The sequence below is a fragment of the Crinia signifera genome, chromosome 5, assembly GCF_055691185.1.
Source record: "Crinia signifera chromosome 5, ASM5569118v1, whole genome shotgun sequence".
NCBI lineage: Eukaryota > Metazoa > Chordata > Amphibia > Anura > Myobatrachidae > Crinia > Crinia signifera.
Window position 1 is genome coordinate 298,375,066 of NC_139221.1, and position 18,420 is coordinate 298,393,485.

Here is an 18,420-nt window from a genome sequence, read left to right on the forward strand (position 1 = left end):
TCCGGAAGCATTCAAGGGGATACAGTACACTCATACAATGTCCATGTAGACATCTGCCGACATAGACAAAAAAAACACAAAAAACGTACGGCAACCTTTTCCAGTTTCGATCTTTTGCTTGTGTCGCTTTTTGACCTTGTCGACCGAATGCATGTCACCTTTATTTGCTGTCAACCTTTTGCCTGTCAAACAACAGTGGTTCAACCTAAACACTGTCGACTAATAATCCACACCCCTTTTTGAACTGTAAGAATACCTGCTGCGTTTGTCCCACCCGTCTTATTTTTCATAGATCGCCACTGGGAAAAGTGAAGGTCTAATGCTGGCCACACATCAGACCAACTTTCCTCCAACCATCCAACTAGTTGGTTGGTTGGACTGAAAATCTGGTACTGTATGGGGGCAAATGGCAATAAGCAATTTGCTCACAAACTCAGGAGAATGGACAAAAACTTTCAGGGAAATTGTTTAAATCAAATAGATCAAACTACAGTACATTGGGCCGGATGTACTAAGCTTGAAAAGTGATAAAATGGAGAGTGATTAACCACCAGCCAATCAGTTCCTACCTTTAATTTTGCAAACACAGCCTGTGACATGGCAGGTAGGAGCTGATTGGCTGGTGCTTCATTACTCTCCATTTTATCACTTTTCAAGATTAGTACATCTGGGCCACAGTCTGAGTGACAGTTGTTGTCCATTTTCAGATTTGGGAAACAAATGACTTAATTACAAATTACATTTGCTCCTATACAGTACCAGATTTTTATTCCATCCAACCAACTAGTTGGATGGTTGGAGGAAAGTTGGTCTGATGTGAGGCCAGCATTACATCATAAGTATGGTAGAATATATAAATTTTTGAGAAGTCAGTTATTAGGGTCATGATTTCAGCTATATTTGGGCTGATACGAAGCTGACGTAATTACACATAACTGCCAATGTAGCATGCACTCAGAGAAAAAAACATGTGTCTGGAATACGGGAAGATATACGGCATTACAGAAGTATTTCCCAGACTTGGCCCTCAAAGTGCCCTTAGAACTGGGTACACACTAATATATATCCGCAGATCAATGGATCTGCAGATATATCTACGGACATATTGGGCAGCGTGTTCTCTGTACATGTTGCCCGATCTGTTGGGACTGACATCACAACTGGGCGGGCACATTTAAATGCACCTGCCAATTGAGCTGTCAATCACCGGCAGCTTCTACAGCGGGTGTACAGGCGTTTGGCGGATCGCCCGTACAGGGCCGGTGTAACCTCTTTGAGCGCCCCAGGCGCTCGTCCCGTCCCCCGCCCCCTCCTCTCTGACCCGGTCCCGAGGGGGGGGGCACTCTCCAGCTTCTCCCTACACTCCCCCCCTCCTCCCCGCAGCGCGTCCAGACTGGGTCAGAAGTGTTTGCAGTGATCCATGGGGGTGCGGGTGCGGCACTCTCCAGCTTCTCACTAAACCCTTCTCCCCGCAGCGCGTCACGTACAGACAGACCAGGTCAGAAGCAATGGAAGTGATCCACAGGGGGGGGCGGGTGCGGCACACACCAGCTTCTCCCTACACCCCCTCCTCCCCGCAGCGCGTCCAGACCGGGTCAGAGGCGGGAGAGGCTGCTTCCAATGGGCAGCTCAGCTTCTCCTGCCTCTTGCCTGGTCTGGACGCGCTGCGGGGAGGGGGGGGCAGCGGGGGGCGGAACGGGGGACAGGGGAACGCTCACCTGCCTCCTCAGGGGTGCAGCGGCCGCCACTTCTATTGTACTACAAAGTACCGCCCTCAAGAGGCCGGCGCCCTAGGCAAATGCCTAGAGCTGCCTAGTGGTGGCGCTGGCCCTGCGCCCGTACACACAGAATGATGCATGAATATATGTTTAGATATATTGGGCATCGGCAGTGTTGCAGACAAAATTAAATGAATGACGCTATTCACAGATATATCGCTCGTACACAATGGTGCATCTATATATCGGCCATTCATTGGAACATCCAATATATCGGCCAGTGTGTACGCACCTTTACAAACCAGATTTCAAGGATATCCAGGATTTTTAGTTAAAATACAAATAGACTGGTATACTAATACAATCCCCTTCGAGCAAGCATGGATATTAATGAAACTTGGACTGTTACTGGCCTCTTCAGCGAATCAAAAATGGTCATCAGTTTCCAACTTGCACCTGGGGTTAAGCCAGGGGCGGGCAATGATTTCAGCTGGAGGGCCACTTTATACTTCCAGCAGATATCCGAGGGCTGCACTCCAGAAATAGGGGGTGTCACTTGAAGGGTGTGTGTCTTTCTATTGTAGCACACCATATACCCCTTTTACACATCATGCAACCCAATACTAGGCCCCTTATACTTGCCCCTTACATATTATGCAACATAGATTGAGCGAAAATCACATTATGCCACACGGAATGAGTGAAATTTCACACTGAAGTAGTAAAAATTCACATTATTCCATATCCCTCATATTTCCACACCCCAGCTCCCCCATAGTTATTCCACACACCTGCCCCCACTAGCAATTCCACACACCTGCCCCCACTAGCTATGCCACACACCAGCCCCCACTAGTAATGCCAGACACCTTCCCCCACTAGTAATGCCACACACCAGCCCCCACTAGTAACGCCACACACCTGCCCCCACTAGCTATACCACACACCAGCCCCCACTAGTAAGGCACACACCTGCCCCACTAGTAACGCCACACACCTGCCCCCACTAGCTATACCACACACCTGCCCCCACTAGCTATACCACACACCTGCCCCCACTAGTGATGCCACACACCTGCCCCCACTAGTGATGCCACACACCTGCCCCCACTAGTGATGCCACACACCTTCCCCCACTAGTAATGCCACACACCTGCCCCCACTAGTTAATGCCACACACCAGCCCCCACTAGTAATGCCACACACCTGCCCCCACTAGCTATACCACACACCAGCCCCCACTAGTAAGGCCACACACCTGCCCCCACTAGTAACGCCACACACCAGCCCCCACTAGTGATGCCACACACCTGCCCCCACTAGTAATGCCACACACCTGCCCCCACTAGTGATGCCACACACCTGCCCCCACTAGTGATGCCACACACCTGCCCCCACTAGTGATGCCACACACCTGCCCCCACTAGTAATTCCACACACCCGCCCCCACTAGCTATACCACACACCTGCCCCCACTAGCTATACCACACACCAGCCCCCACTAGTAATTCCACACACCTGCCCCCACTAGTAATGCCACACACCAGCCCCCACTAGTAACGCCACACACCAGCCCCCACTAGTAACGCCACACACCTGCCCCCACTAGTAATGCTACACACCTGCCCCCACTAGTAACGCCACACACCTGCCCCCACTAGTAATGCTACACACCTGCCCCCACTAGTAATGCCACACACCTGCCCCCACTAGTAACGCCACACACCTGCCCCCACTAGTAATGCTACACACCTGCCCCCACTAGTAACGCCACACACCTGCCCCCACTAGTAATGCTACACACCTGCCCCCACTAGTAATGCCACACACCTGCCCCCACTAGTAATGCCACACACCTGCCCCCACTAGTAATGCCACACACCTGCCCCCACTAGTGATTCCACACACCTGCCCCCACTAGTAATGCCACACACCTGCCCCCACTAGTAATGCCACACAGCTGCCCCCACTAGTAATGCCACACATCCCAGACATGTGGGGAAACCCCTGCAGTTCTGCAGCATGGGCGTCTAGTTATGGAACTGTACTGTATTTGCAGCGAGAGCTGGAGGGACTCCAGACAACGTTCTGCCCACTGGCTGAGCATCCCGATCGCGAGGTGCTGCTTGTTAGTTATTAAATATTAAAACACCCATGTTCATGGTAATGTATACCTGTAGGTGCAGGATGTAATAAATGTGTTACAATTGATTTACTCTGCTTCCTGTTGTTTCCCTGGGGCTCAGAATAAGCAATATTCAGAAGTATGTTAAAATCACAAATGCTGAGCTATGTACGGTAAGCTCAGAGAGCTCTGAATAATTCAGCAAGGGGGAGCGTGTACCAGCCAGATCTACAGCAGCGCAGCTGACGCTACGCCGGAGGACGGATCCATGGTGTAAAATGAACCTGATAGTTAATAGTCCATATCCTGCAGTTCTGCAATAGGAGGGGTGAACCGGGAGCCATAGATTAACTACAGGGCTGGGCAATTGTGACCCTCCAGATGTTGATGAACTACACATCCCAGCATGCCTTGCATCAGTTTCAGCATGGCCACATAGCAAAACTAATGCAAAGCATCCTGGGATGTGTAGTTCATCAACATCTGGAGGGCCGCATTTGCCCAGCCCTGGATTAACAGGACTGTCTGCAACATAATCTATAAACCAAGATACCGGCAAAATAAGGTTATAGCATAAAACAGATATAAATAGAAGTGTAATAATAGCATCAGTAATATATAGTAATATTTAGGCCCTTATTCAGATCTGATCCCAGTACAAATTTGTTCTCACAATGCGCAAAACCATGTGCACTGCAGGTGGGGCAGATGTAACATGTGCAGAGAGAGTAATAGTGTGTACACACGGTTCAATTTGCCTTCCGATGTTGACGATATAGTCAACATCGGATCGGAATCGGATGCAGATCGCAAGGGTTTTAACCCTTGCGATCCCGACCCGATCCCGATGCGCATTCACGTATCGCAAGCCAGAAAGTCTTGGCTGCCTTGACTACATAGTGCAGATCTGCACTATATAGTCAGACTTGTATGCAAATCTTCGTATCGGGGATCGCATCTCAAGGCACATCTCACCGTGTGTACACACCATTATGCTGTGTACACACTTGTACAATCTGCATGAGATCCAGATGAGATTTTGACTATATAGTCAAAATCTCATCTGGATCTCATGAAGATTGTATGGGTTTTATCCCTTGCGATCCAGATGCGATCTCGATGCACGCTCCCGTATCGCAGCCAGAAAGTCTTGGCTGCATAGACTATATAGTGCAGATCTGCACTATATAGTCTAAATTGTATGCAAATAGTCTAAACTAGGTGATTCATCGCGCCCTACGGGCGCTCTTCACACCGTCGTAAGGGGCTGCGCCCCCTTAATTTGTGAACGTTTGTATTGTGAGAAATATGGTTAGAATTGTATGTAAGATGCCTGTATTGCAACTTGAGTTATAGGTGAAATGTGTTAAATAGAGAGCATATGATTTGGAAGGCGGTGTGTATTGTTTTGTTTAATTAAAAAGCAGTTACAGAGTAAGATGTACATTGATAGTGTGGATGGTACAGTGACATTTGTGGGTGTGTGTGTGCAATAGTATAGTAGGGTGTTTTTGAGTCAGCGGCTCCCCACTGGCGGAGGTCACAACACAGGAAAACAGGAGGCTGGGTAGTGATAGGGGTGTGTGGGCATAAGGGGGACTAAAGAGGAGGGTGGGAGACACAGTGCAGTTTCTGCCAGTGGGTGAGGGTCCAGCGTGGCAGTACAGGACGGTGGCCCTGAGTCAGTGTCTCCTCCTACTGGGTGGGAGTAAGGGTGCATGAGAGCAGGAGGCTGGGCTATGAGGCATGATAGGGGTATGTGGGCAACACGGCACGGGGGGTGCCGTGAATCGAGGGAGGGGGCAGAATTGCGGGAGGGGGGGCGCAGGTGTCGGTGAATCTCGGGAGGGGGCAGGGTCCGCAAAGCACAGGTGTGGGGCGTGAATCGCGCAAGGGGGGTTGCAAATTGCAGGAGGGGTGGTCGCGGTGGGTGCCGTGAATTGCGGGAGGGGGGGGTCGGGGGGTGGGTGCCGCGAATTGCGGGAGGGGGGCGTGGGGGGTTGCAGCGAATTGCAGGAGGGGTGGGTCGCGGGGGTTGCCGCGAATCATGGGAGGGGGGGGTTGGCGGCGAATCGCGGGAGGGGGGTCACAGAGTGGGGTGGTGCCGTGAATCACGGGAGGGGGTGGTCGCAGGGGGGGTGCCGTGAATCGCGGGAGGGGTCGCGAATCGCCACAAGAAAAAATCAACACAGAAAGGTCAACACATGTAAATGTTGACATAAGTGTGGCATTTCATTGGTGTCCATGTCGACACATGAGAATGAATATGAGAACATAAAAAAAATGAAAAATAAATCTCAAAATCTCATGTCAACCTTTTTCATTGTCGACCATAGCCATGGGGGGGGGGGGGGGTGTGTTTGCTGCAAATCGCGGGAGGGGGGGGGGGTCGCGGGGGTGCCGTGAATTGCGAGGGGGGGTTTGCAGCGAACCGTGTGCGGGGGGGGGGGGGTGTGCCGTGAATCGCGGGGGGGTGGCGCGAATCGTGGGTGGGGCGGCGGGGGGCGATCACCTGGTGCAGTGTCTTTGCTGGGCAACATGGGGAGGAAGAGGATGTCTGGCACTGTGGGCTCACTGGGCTGGTTCTCTGTCATGTGAGTCAGTCACATACCTCCCAACATGACCCTCTTCAGGAGGGACACATTGCTCTGTTTCTGGACTTCCCTCATAATGTATGATTGCCATCACCTGTTTCACACATGTTATTAAATGATTAGAAAGGTGCTTCAACACAGGTGCTGGCAATCATTAATTAAGGGAGAAGTCCAGAAACAGAGCAATGTGTCCCTCCTGTTATACACACACTCACACACTTTGAGTGACAGATGTAGCCAAATATATAAGGGATTGTATATATTGTATGCAGATAGTCTAAATTGTAATCTTATCTGGATCTCACGCAGATTGTAGATTGTAGTGTGTACACATCTTTAGATTTGTGTGAGTTATTTTGTTTCTGTGCAGGGTAAATACTGCATTATTTTTACACTGCAACACACCCCACCCAAATGTAACTCTCTCTGCACATGTTACATCTGCCCCACCTGCAGTGCACATGCTTTCACCCATTTTGAGAACAAATTTGTACTGTGATCAGATCTGAATAAGGGCCTTAATGTGACCACATTGGAATTTTAAGAGAAAAAAATTGCAGTTACCCACAGGCTGGCACATACTTAAAGTAGTAAAATAATTTAAATATAAAGAGTAGAAAGGGCGGGGGGGATTGTGCCCGGGATGTCTAATGGCATCATTGCCAACTCTCCCTTATTTTTAGGGAGACTCCCTGAAATAGAAGCAATCTCCCCGGCTCCCTGAAGATTCTAACAATCTCCCTGATTGCACCTTACCCCCATTGTGTAACGGTTATAGAAATCACAGATATATACTATCCAATGGGATCATCAGTGCCATTTCCCAGCATACTGTAGGGTATACAGGGCCGGCGCCACCACTAGGCAAATCTAGGCATTTGCCTAGGGCGCCGGCCACTGGAGGGCGGCATTTTGACCCCTGTGCCGCGGGGGTACCTGTCCTGCGGCGCTGTGTATTTAAAGCTGGCGGCGGCAGAGAGGGGTCCCTGCAGTCAACGAGCCCTATCCGCCGGGCTATGCGGAAGCGCTTCTGTTGTGAAAACACTGTCCGCATGCTGATTGGCTGAGATTCAGCCAATCAGCGTGCGCCGTGCGGCCAGTGTTTTCACAACAGAAGCGCTTCCGCATAGCCCGGCGGATAGGGCTCGTTGACTGCAGGGACCCCTCTCTGCCGCCGCCAGCTTTAAATACACAGCACCGCAGGACAGGTACCCCCGGCACCGGGGCGCCCCCACCCCGACTCGCCTGGGGCGCTCCGGTGCCTTGCACCGGCCCTGAGGGTATAAAGCACAATGATCGCCGTGTCTACATGCAATTTCAAATAACTTTTCTTGGGTACTTGTGTATTATCTGGGCGCCCAATCTTTTTACTCGTAGGGCATTTTACAACCAAAAATCATGCGATGCGATTGGACCCGATTTTTGATTGTACAGGCACCCAGATGCCTGATTCCTATGTTAAATGCCCCCCCCCCCAGACCTGTTTTTTTATTGTATACCCACCCTGGTGGGTAATGAGTATGTTAAATGCCCCCCCATTGTTAACGGCACCCCACTATCAACGCCAACCCGAAGCGTGGCGAGCGCAGCATGCCCGCGAGGGGCGGCGGTACGCGTCCTCCGACCTTTTCATACCCCCACTATCCACGTCGGTGTGGAGCTGATTTTATATAGTGTGGCGAGCGCAGCGAGGGGACGCGCATTACTGCACATATATTCTGCTGCGCTCGCCACGCTTCGGGTTGGAGTTGATAGTGGGGTGGCGTCAACAATGCGGGGGCATTTAACATACTCATTACCCATCAGGGTGGGTATACAATTAAAAATCAGGTCTGGGGGGGGGGGGGGGGGCATTTAACATGGGAATAAGCCCAAATCGGGCATGATCGCGCCGCATGCAGGGTGCTCTCATAGGAGCTAAGTTTGTTACTACACATGTAGAGATATAAAAAATAAATTTGCACATTATATGGGATTTGGTGGCCATCTTGGGTTAGGTCATGAAGCCTCCCTGGAGGACAGGGTGAGTAGAGTCTGTGCAGTAGCACACTCTTCTTTCAACACCCGCCAGTATCAAAGTACATCTCTCTTTTCTCCACACATCAGAGGACTTTGCGCAGGACTGTGTGATTGTACTCCTTTCACCCTCTCCATGTCACCCAATGCTTCTCCATGTTACCTTTACCTGTCACTGTGTCCCACTGCCACCCACTGCTTCTCCCTGCCTCTCCCTGTGACCCAGTGGCATGTAGCATATTATGAACTTGGGGTGGGTCAGGGGAGGCGGGCCCAAAGTATATTTTTCATCTGTTCCCACCACTTACAGGTTCTGTCACTGGAGACCACACCTATTCCCCTGAAGGACACACCCATTCCCTTAGAAGGTTACATCCGTTCCCCTACAAGGCCACACCACTACAGTGCATTGAATTTCTGGACTGCCCCTAGGAATTTAGTGTTGAATTCAGTCCCTAGATCCTAGTGAATTGCCAACCTTCACTGCTTATACTGCCACAGACACAGGGGTGTATTCAATGATTTTTGTGAGCGGTGCGAGCGAGCAGTGCTGACTGCTTGCTGTCTCAGCTCGCAGGGTCAGTTTTTAACTGGCCCCCTGCACATGCCATTTCCCTATTGCTAGGTTATTGCAGCGACGGTGGAAACAGCATGTGCGGCCGCTCAAACAGCTAGGCTCGCGGCTAAATGCAGCTGGCCCCCTCCATTAACCGTGAGCCTCGCTGTTTGGGGGAATCCTCACTTTCCTCTGACAGTGAGGGTTCCCCCTGGAATATAGAATAGGGTGAGCGGCCCACGCAGGAGTTAAATGGCGATGGTTGCTTGTTTTCGGCGATCCCCGCCATTTAACCCCCTCGCCGACCGCATTGAATGTATTGTTTTTGTTTTAGCGAAGACATTTTCCTTGGTAACGTGGTCACTCTTCCAATGTCTATGGGGTTTATTCTAGTTCATTCTTTCTGACAAAATCCTTCTTAGATGGACAAAACCATGTGCACTGCAGGGGGGCAGATGTAACATGTGCAGAGAGAATTAGATTTGGGTGAGTTATTTTGTTTCTGTGCAGGGAAAATACTGACTGCATGATTTTACACTTCAATATAGATCTCACTTTGAAGAAAAACCCCACCCAAATCTAATTCTCTCTGCACAAGTTACATCTGCCCCACCCGCAGTGCACATGGTTTTGTCCATCTAAGAAGGATTTTGTCAGAAAGAATGGACTAGAATAACCCCCATCAGTATATTGCTGTAGAAACAGCAGCTCCCAGCACTTACTGTAAGCTGGTAACGGTAAAGATGCTATTACAAGTTTGCTGAAACGTCCCTTTGTATAATTTGAAGATCTGGATCTTTATTTAAATTTATAGCATAGATTCTCTCATGTCATTTTAATCACTGTGCTCGTCCTCTGCAACCTCCTTTGCTCATATCCTTTCTGCATTACCTGGTTATAAAAAATGCAAGAGCTTCATCGTGAGCCTTGGATTCATTTATGATGCAGAAAAAAACTTGGAACACGTTAACATTGTATTTTTTTCCCATGGACAAATAGAGCTGTGATCAGCAATGGTATGGCCAAGAGTAGGTGGGGTCTTCCCAGTGTTCACCTGTGACCCCCAACCCCTTCCTGCTTTCTACCTGATTGGTCCTTTTCTCTACTTTTTGCGCCATGTGATCATATTGGAACAAAGAAAACACCAAACAATTATTCTACCACATTGCAAGTTACAATAATGGCAGAAAAGGTGTGCTAAGGGCCTGATTCAGAGCTGATCACTAGGCTGCGTATGTTTGCAGCGTAGCGACCAGGTAAACTCTACCCGGCCGAATGCCCAGACCGCCTTGCAAATCCCTTCGGTAACATGTGAGGGGATATGTACGGTAAGACATCCCTTTGCATGCAGTCGCAAGGAGAACTCGTTCGATGGTCGCTCACCATCGAATGATTTTTCCAGCCAGTCAATACTTACTTTTCAGATTGCCGCTGTAGTCCGAATTTGAGGTGGGTGCTGATGTCATGTGACGTTACCCGCCCGCCCCGAGCAGCAATCACCATGCCTGCATTAGCTGGGGAACGCCCATACGCCCCATAAAACATCTGAGAAAATGCTGCTTGTTCCCCCCCTGCCCGCCCCCCCTTACCGCCCCTCCTCGAGCGAACCGCTCACAAGTGTGAAACTCTGGTTACAAAAAATGTCCCAGTTTCCGGACGGCGCCGGGGGTGGTGAGGGGCACCGGGGGAGGCGGTGAGGCAGGCAGTGAAAGCACTGTAGCCAAGGGGCGTGCGCAAGCGTCTCGTGCACACGTGCCCCTGGTGATAGAATCGCCAGCCCCTTTAAGAAAGAGGCCGGCTCCATCTGTAAGTCATTCTTTACACCTTGAATATGCACCGTGAGCCCTGTTTTTTCTAAAGGGACTGACGTACCCTTACGTTGATGGGACTAAAAAAAAACAGCTTTAAAAACAAAGAGAGCATAACCTGTGCACTACTGTTAATGGTCGGGCAGAGGGCTTACTGCATGCTATAAATTATTAATAAGTATATTGAGCATCAGGAATGGATTATTTTACAGACTGATAATCATGGGATATCAAATTCATGATATATCACACATATTCTGCAGCGCTTCCCGGAGAAAATTTGAACGTTCACATCAGTCCCTGCCCCAGTGGAGCTTAGACTCTATATTCCCTACCACATGCATTTGCACACACAGACATTCTAGGATTAATTTTTTTTGGGAGCCAATTAACCTACCAGTAAACCCACGCAAGCACGGGGAGGATATACAAACTCTGCACAGTTAGGACCATGGTGGGTATTGAACCCATGACCTTAGTGCTGTGAGGCAGTAATGCTAAACATTACACCATCCGTACTGCCCAAGGTATATTTTTATCTTTTTTATTTACAGTGGTCAGAGCAGAATAAACTGTTGGGTATGAAACTAGTGTTATTTTACAATGCTCAGAACTATCTTCATTTAACAGGATGGGCAGAAAACAGGGCAGACATGCCAAGTTTTCTGGTGACCATGGCCATTACCGCTTCTTCCTGACCCTCAGAAGGTTTAAGGGGCACTGTGCCACATAGGGTCAGTGTTAAAAGAGTAAATTAGCACATATTCATAGGTGCACAACTATATACTAGTGCAAAACAGTGACTTCAGGTCTGGTTTGTTTGTACCCACATAAATGAACAGCTAATGTCCTAGCAATATATGGTCTCAGTCCAGATACGCTCTTTCCCATATTTTGAGGTCCAGACAGTCCTTAAGCAAGGTGGCTTGCAATTATTTTGGCTGTGGATCCCTGGCTGTAGAGATGGCAGATGACCGCTGCTGGTGTGTCTGGGCAAAATGCAAACTGAATTTTGAGGTCCAGAGGAGTCATCGCAGCATCAGTGGAAGGTGCAAAGGAGCACATTGCATCATGAGTAACTTAGGTTTAAGCAATGGGGGTAAAGGTTATGGTTAGGCTTAGGCTGAGGGTGGGGAATTACAGTTAGGCACTAGCGGAGAGGGTTAGGCTGCAAGCAGGGATGGTTAGGGGGTTAGGGGGAGAGAGTTAGGGCACTTACGGTGCCCCTGTCGGGATCCTCCACATATCAATGCTAGTGCCAATCTTTTGACTGACAGCATCTCCACCACATATGGGTGTGTCTATGCTTGTTGCTAAAAAAAACATTAGTAACAATATATTTTTGGATATCTTGCAAGTATTGATTCTTACATTGCTGCCTGCAATATGAGGTTACTTGTTTGCAAATATTTGCTGTGATATTTATTTTCCTCTCACTCAGCACAATATACATAATTAATGTGATTCCTATGCAATAAATTCCAAATGCAATTTGACCTTGTATGAATTCATCCTAAGCTATAACTATGTTTTCGGTGTATTAAATGTATTATTATTATTTATTTATTTTTGTGAACACTGGCTGTCTACATCTTTTAAGCACTACCTATATTTATTGGATATAATGTTTTCCGTACCATTATAACATTAACCAAATCATTACAGACACCAGATACTCTAATTAAACAAATTACTAGAAAGAAAGATTACTAACAAACGTTCTAATCCTAAACCACAGCACACTAGCTGCAGCAGCAGCACGCTATGAATGAGTGCACACCAGTACAGAATAGATAAGTAGACGCTGTGAACATGTGGTGCTGTCTCTCCTGACAAGGGTTCCACAAGGTGGCATAATAATCAAAGTCATTACAGCAAATCAATCACTTTGTAAAGAAACTCTTTAGTGGTACCCCTGGCAGAATCTGAAAAACAAACTCTTGAGATCTGAAGTACATTTCAGGGAAACAGGAGATTTATAACTGGAACTGGAGCCTCCTACATCCTGCTGGAGGGTAGACAACAATGTGTTGCATTCATAAAAATTGTGATTTATGACTTCCAGAGTTGTAATTGCGATGTAGTAGTAATTAACTTTATTAATTGTTACAGTGATCTCCTGTCTTCAAGCTATGTGGAAAGACACATTACTAAAGAAGGAAGCACAGTTGAAATCAAAGTAAGTTACATTTTCAGATTCTTATATTTGTATAATACTTATTAATGTACTGAGTAAAATATTTTTATTCCGTTTTCTTTGTGGTGTACAGATTTACAAAGGAAACACGAAAACCCATTGCAAATACATAAACACTATGCTTATTAAATACTACATTCCCATAAATACCACATTGGCTCCCACCTAGTGACATATCTATATTGGGTGCAGGTTGTGCAATTCACATGGGCCCCTGTGACAAGTGGGGCCCACTTTGCACCCATTACCCCCTGCTTTTCCTTCCATCCCCTTATGCCTCTGTCCTGCAATTTCTTTGAAGATAGGGCTCAGGCAGCCATGTTTGCGAAGATATTGCTGATTATATGGCTCTGCACAACTTCTCTTGCACAGTGAAGTTGCAGTTTTTTTTTACTCCGTGCAGTTTTAAAGCATCTGTTCTTCCAACTTTCCAATTTATATGGTCACTCCCAACCAGTCTCCCAGATCGGAAATCAGAGGTATGATCTGGTCATTACTTCTCTCCATTGCGACAGCCATTGGTGCATGTGGCATTTCATCATTCTTACAAGGTAGTGGAAGGGTAGGCGTGGCTTAGCTCTTTGTAAGCACAACATTTATCTTTGCCAGGGGTATGGCCATGTTTAGTTTGTGAGAGGATCACGTTTGTGAGAGGATCACGCCTCCATCCACGCGGTAAGAAGCTGTCCGAACGGACGGCACATGTATTTCTCATGAATACACCTCCTCCATCTCAGGGAACCTCCCCCATCATTTGATGGTCGCAGAACATCGAATGCAGGGCCGATTGGTCCGCCAGCTCCCGCAACCTCAGACCACACGGGCATTTCTCCGTGCAAAAGCAGGGATCTGGGCGGGCAGCAGACATCCGGCAATGTCATATGTCCGCCCCCTACACGTGCGTCACGACCGCATTACCATACGTACGCCCAGCGTTTTCATGGGAACGCCCATGAAACGCAGGGTGTAAACATATGGTAAAGAGCCCAAACAGCCCTTCACGCCCCTCTCCACCCCCTGTTCGTAGTGTACACTTTTCATGCAGACACAAAACATCGGCGGCACGAACGCACGCGGATATTACCGCACCAACCAGAATAAGGGCCCGTGTGTGTAACAGTGCCCTAGTTTAATTCTGCAGAGGATGCCCTAGATTCTTTTGTTCTATTTAATTTCTGTTTTGCATATAATATATTAGTTATTTTGGGCCACTTACCAATCTGATGTTGGGAGCTAAAATTAACTGGGGAAAGATGTCACGCCGCTGTAATTTTACTTTCATACATTATTTAGTATTATCAGTGATGTGAATTATTATTTTCACTCTACACTGAACCGGGAATGTCTTTTCTAAACTTCTTAATGTTTAGTTTTGAACTGTTAAAATCGCAAACTTCCATTGTACGGTTTGTAAGCAGGTAGCACAAATAAATAATCTGCGTTCTGTACTTATATTGCTGGGAATATGATAAGAGTTCTGTGTTATCGTCCGGTATATCTCAGGGGTTACCACTAGTGATTATATTGTTTCTCCACGTGTATTCAACAGTATACTTAATACTCAAACCGTAATAAACTATTTATTTATAAAGCATTTTTGTATATTAATATTGTTTTAATTCATCTATTAAAATATTTGATATAACGGGGCCCCTAAGATGAGGATTTATGTGGATAAAGCCCAGGTTGTGACCGGGTCACCAGTGGTGAATTTATTATTAGGCATGTGAGGCAAGTGCCTAGGGATGACAATTGTTGGGGTGGGCACAGCATGCTCAATGACATAAGTGCATGGTCTGATCTGCCCTAGCATGGTCAGACCAAACTAGTGGCTGCTTAGCGTGGGTTAGCAGATCTGTAGTGGTAGATTATCATGTTTAAATGGAGGAAATCATTGCGGTAGCTACGGCAGATGGCAGACTGTGCATCTGCAGGGACGTAGCCCAGGTCAGGGCAGGCAGCAGAGGCATCAGGTACCAGATTTTTCTATTTTTTCTTTGTGCAGGTCGCCACCCGCTGATTATATAGTATCTATCTCCATTGGGACTTTATGGTATGATTCATCCCATTTATGGATATTCTCCAGTTAGAGGAACTGCTATCTACCTACTACAACTGATTGCTTAATATCCAACAAAGAGAAAGGGGTTGGATTCCAGCACCCTAAGGGGTACCGACCTTCTCTCAGCTTGTGGCGACCAGTAACTATAAATACCTCCTGGAGACCACCTTATCTCCGTATTTACTACAAGTATATGACATTACCACCTGCTTTTCCAGGCGAGTGCCGGACGGGGTCCCGTTAAAACACAGACAGCCGGGTTCCCGACGGCAACCAGCTATTCTCCCTCGCGAGCGTAGCTAGCCACCGTGCTTTAAGGGGCTTTGTTGTGCTTGCCATGCTGTCTGAGTTCGGCCAGTCGGGATCCCGACGTCGGGCTAATGACTGTCGGGATCCCGACTGTCGGAACCATATACCACACCCTTCCAGGCGAACTAGAAACAAGTGGCTGTCAAATACCTTCATCCTTTAGGTAACATTACCTTTATTGTCGGTATCAATTTGCTGAAATGTTTTTAGATATTTTTATGTTGTATTAAAAATAGTTTGTAAGTGACTCAGTGCTGCTTTATATGCAAATGTTCATTCCACAATTCGCATAGTACATACCTCCCAACAGTCAGGAAAACCGCGGGAATGTCCCGGTTTTCGGGGACATTCCCGCGTCCCTCCCGCAGCCGGCAGTGTCCCGCGGCGAGGGGGGGGGGGCTGTTGGGAGTCCCCTCTGTCGGTTGCTGAGCAGCGGGGAATAAACGCTGTGCACATGCGCACAGCGTCTATTCCCGCAGGCTGGGGGCATGGCTAGAGGCTCACAGAGCCTCTGGGGCATGCCCCCATAGCTTCAAAACGGGGGTGTGGCCTCGCGGGTGAGACACAAGTATAGGCGCGCAGTCCGCTGTCCCTCCTCCGGCTCCCATGAAGTTGGGAGGAATGATAGTATATATACGTAAAGCAGCTGCTTTCGGGTCGCCGGGTGCACGCACCCATGGCAGCGAGGGGGGGGGGGGCGGAGATGGGCGGGGAGCGCCGGGCTGCCCCATTACCATATGGGAACGCCCAGCGTTCCATGGGCGTTCCCATGAGAACGCTGGGCGTTCTCATGGTAATGAGGCAGTGATGCGGGTGTGTGGGCCGGGTAGCTGACATCACCGGATGTCAGCTGCCCGCCCATATCACGCCAGCGTGCACGCATATATACGCAACTGAAAAGTCACTTATATATGCGTGCACGATAAACATCATTCGATGGTCGGTGACCATCGAATGATGTGGGCGGACACCCCAGCAAAGCGAATAGATGTTTGTGCAAAACATCCATTCGCTGCTGTGCGGGCGAAGCCGCACTTTGCTGGGGGGGGGGGGGGGGGGGGGCGTGCGTTTGCCGGGCGGGGTTTGGTGGACTCGCAAGGCTGCGAATTCGGAGCCTTGCGAATCAACCTGAATAACCCCCAAAGTCTGCCAGAAGTTCTACACCCCATCATATTTCACCTGCCGCCTGCCGACGCTGCACTGCAGTCCTGGGTCCCGCGGTTCCTACACACTGCCTCCGTCATGCTAGCTGTACCCCCTTAGGATTCTAGTATTCTATCTCTACCCAGGGTCCCAACATACCCTTATCTGTCTGCACTCCTGGTCCACATGAGAGAAGCGTTAGGAAGGCCTCAAGCTTTTGTCTACTGTCCTACTCATACAGATAACCCCCGATGGTCCTATCTGAATCTATAAAACCCACCGCATGCACTAGATCAACATTGACAAAAGGTTGACACAAGCAACAGGTTGACGTGGCAATGATCGACACGTAAATAGGTCGACAAAGCAACGGTCGACACATGAACAGGTCGAAATGAGTTTTTCGCGATCCATTTCACTTTTTTTCATACTTTTACACCCACGTGGACTTTGACTTGAGAATGGTATAGTTGAGTGGAGCGGGGCACCTTGCTAGAAGAATGGTGAGCGATGGTGTGTACATTGAAAAATTAGTTTGCGTCAACCTTTTGTCTGAGTTGACCGTTTGCTGTCGACCTATTGATTGTCATCCTAAACACTGGCTATCCTTTGATCCATACCCTTCCTAGGACGCAGCATGCATCAGTAATGCACGCAGGAGACATGACACCCCCTTCTGCATAACCCAGCTGGTGCTATCACCGCAGCTTGTACTGTATGTAAGAAGCAGTGATAGGAGCTCCAGCCGTAGGGCCGTATACAGTACAGTATACTGACTGTCCCCTTAGAGAGCATCAGGTCCTGGCTGAGCAGGGTTCTACCTGCCAGACGCTGGCACAGAGCTGGAGGCTAGCTGTACATAGCTGATAAAATATGCATCGGTTTGTTCCTAACGGGGCTATTTCTGAGCAAATGTTATTCCTAATGTGACCAACTTAAAACCCATCCACAGACATGGCCTGGGCCGAGGAAACAACGCCAGCACTATTGGGAAAACACAGGCCCTATCCCGGAATTACGCCCCTTTTTACGCACTAATCGTCCATGGATTTATGATTTTCAGTTTTCTGTTCCTATCTTTCAGAATCACAGACCCTGTAAGTACACAAATCATATTATGATCAGTATGCGCCAGAGAGACCCCTCTAGAAGATCAGTGTAAAGTCAGCGCCTGTTTCTAGAAGAATACTAAAACTACCATTTTCAGATCTGCTGACACTTAAGGAATGAGACCTCCATTTGGGGATATTTCTTACTTCCTGCACTCTTCCCAGTCCAATTCTTCCCAGTTCATTCAAAATATACTCCAATACTCCATAAATATACTGGTATGTTAATCAGCTCCCAACAAAATCAACCTTAGAATATCGGTGTGGTGCGTGTACATGTGGTAGGGAATATAGGGGGTGATTCAGCAGTCATTGTATGGTGGGGAACATGCACATGTACATGTGTAGATCACCCCATACGGCGGCCGATAGATAGTAAGCTTCACTGGGGCAGGGACTGACGTGAGTGTTCAAATATTCTCAGTAAAGTGCTGCAGAATATGTGTGCGCTGTATAAATCACACCATAATACATTCTGCACAGGGGGATGGCCACGGCAAGCAGTGTACAAAGTCAATTTACTGCAGGGTTGCCGACTTTCTCATTCTCCTCTCCGGGAGAAGCCCGGAGAGGAGAGATTCAGTAGCCGCTCAGGGGGCGGGGCTAAAGCGTGACATCACTAAGCCCCGCCCCCATGCTGGCAAACCAGCAAATTCAGTGATCTCCGTGGGGGGGGCGGGGCTAAAATGACGCGATTGTGTCATTTTAGCTCCGCCCCCTCCTCTGAGACCCGAGGATTGCAGCATTTTAATGCCGCGATCCGGGGGACAGCGGGGGTCCCCC

The 18,420-nt window shown here is 48.5% G+C and overlaps 1 protein-coding gene across 9 annotated transcripts in view; it reads left to right on the top strand.

Annotated features, from left to right (window-relative positions):
• The window catches only part of ADAM22 (ADAM metallopeptidase domain 22), a 187,295-nt gene that overhangs the window by 67,257 nt on the left and 101,618 nt on the right, over nucleotides 1-18,420 (top strand). For all 9 annotated transcript variants that reach the window (XM_083189352.1, XM_083189345.1, XM_083189344.1 and 6 more), the window contains exon 4: nucleotides 12,930-12,996. In XM_083189352.1, coding sequence (XP_083045478.1) covers nucleotides 12,930-12,996 — 67 coding nt within the window. The remainder of the gene's footprint in view (nucleotides 1-12,929; nucleotides 12,997-18,420) is intronic.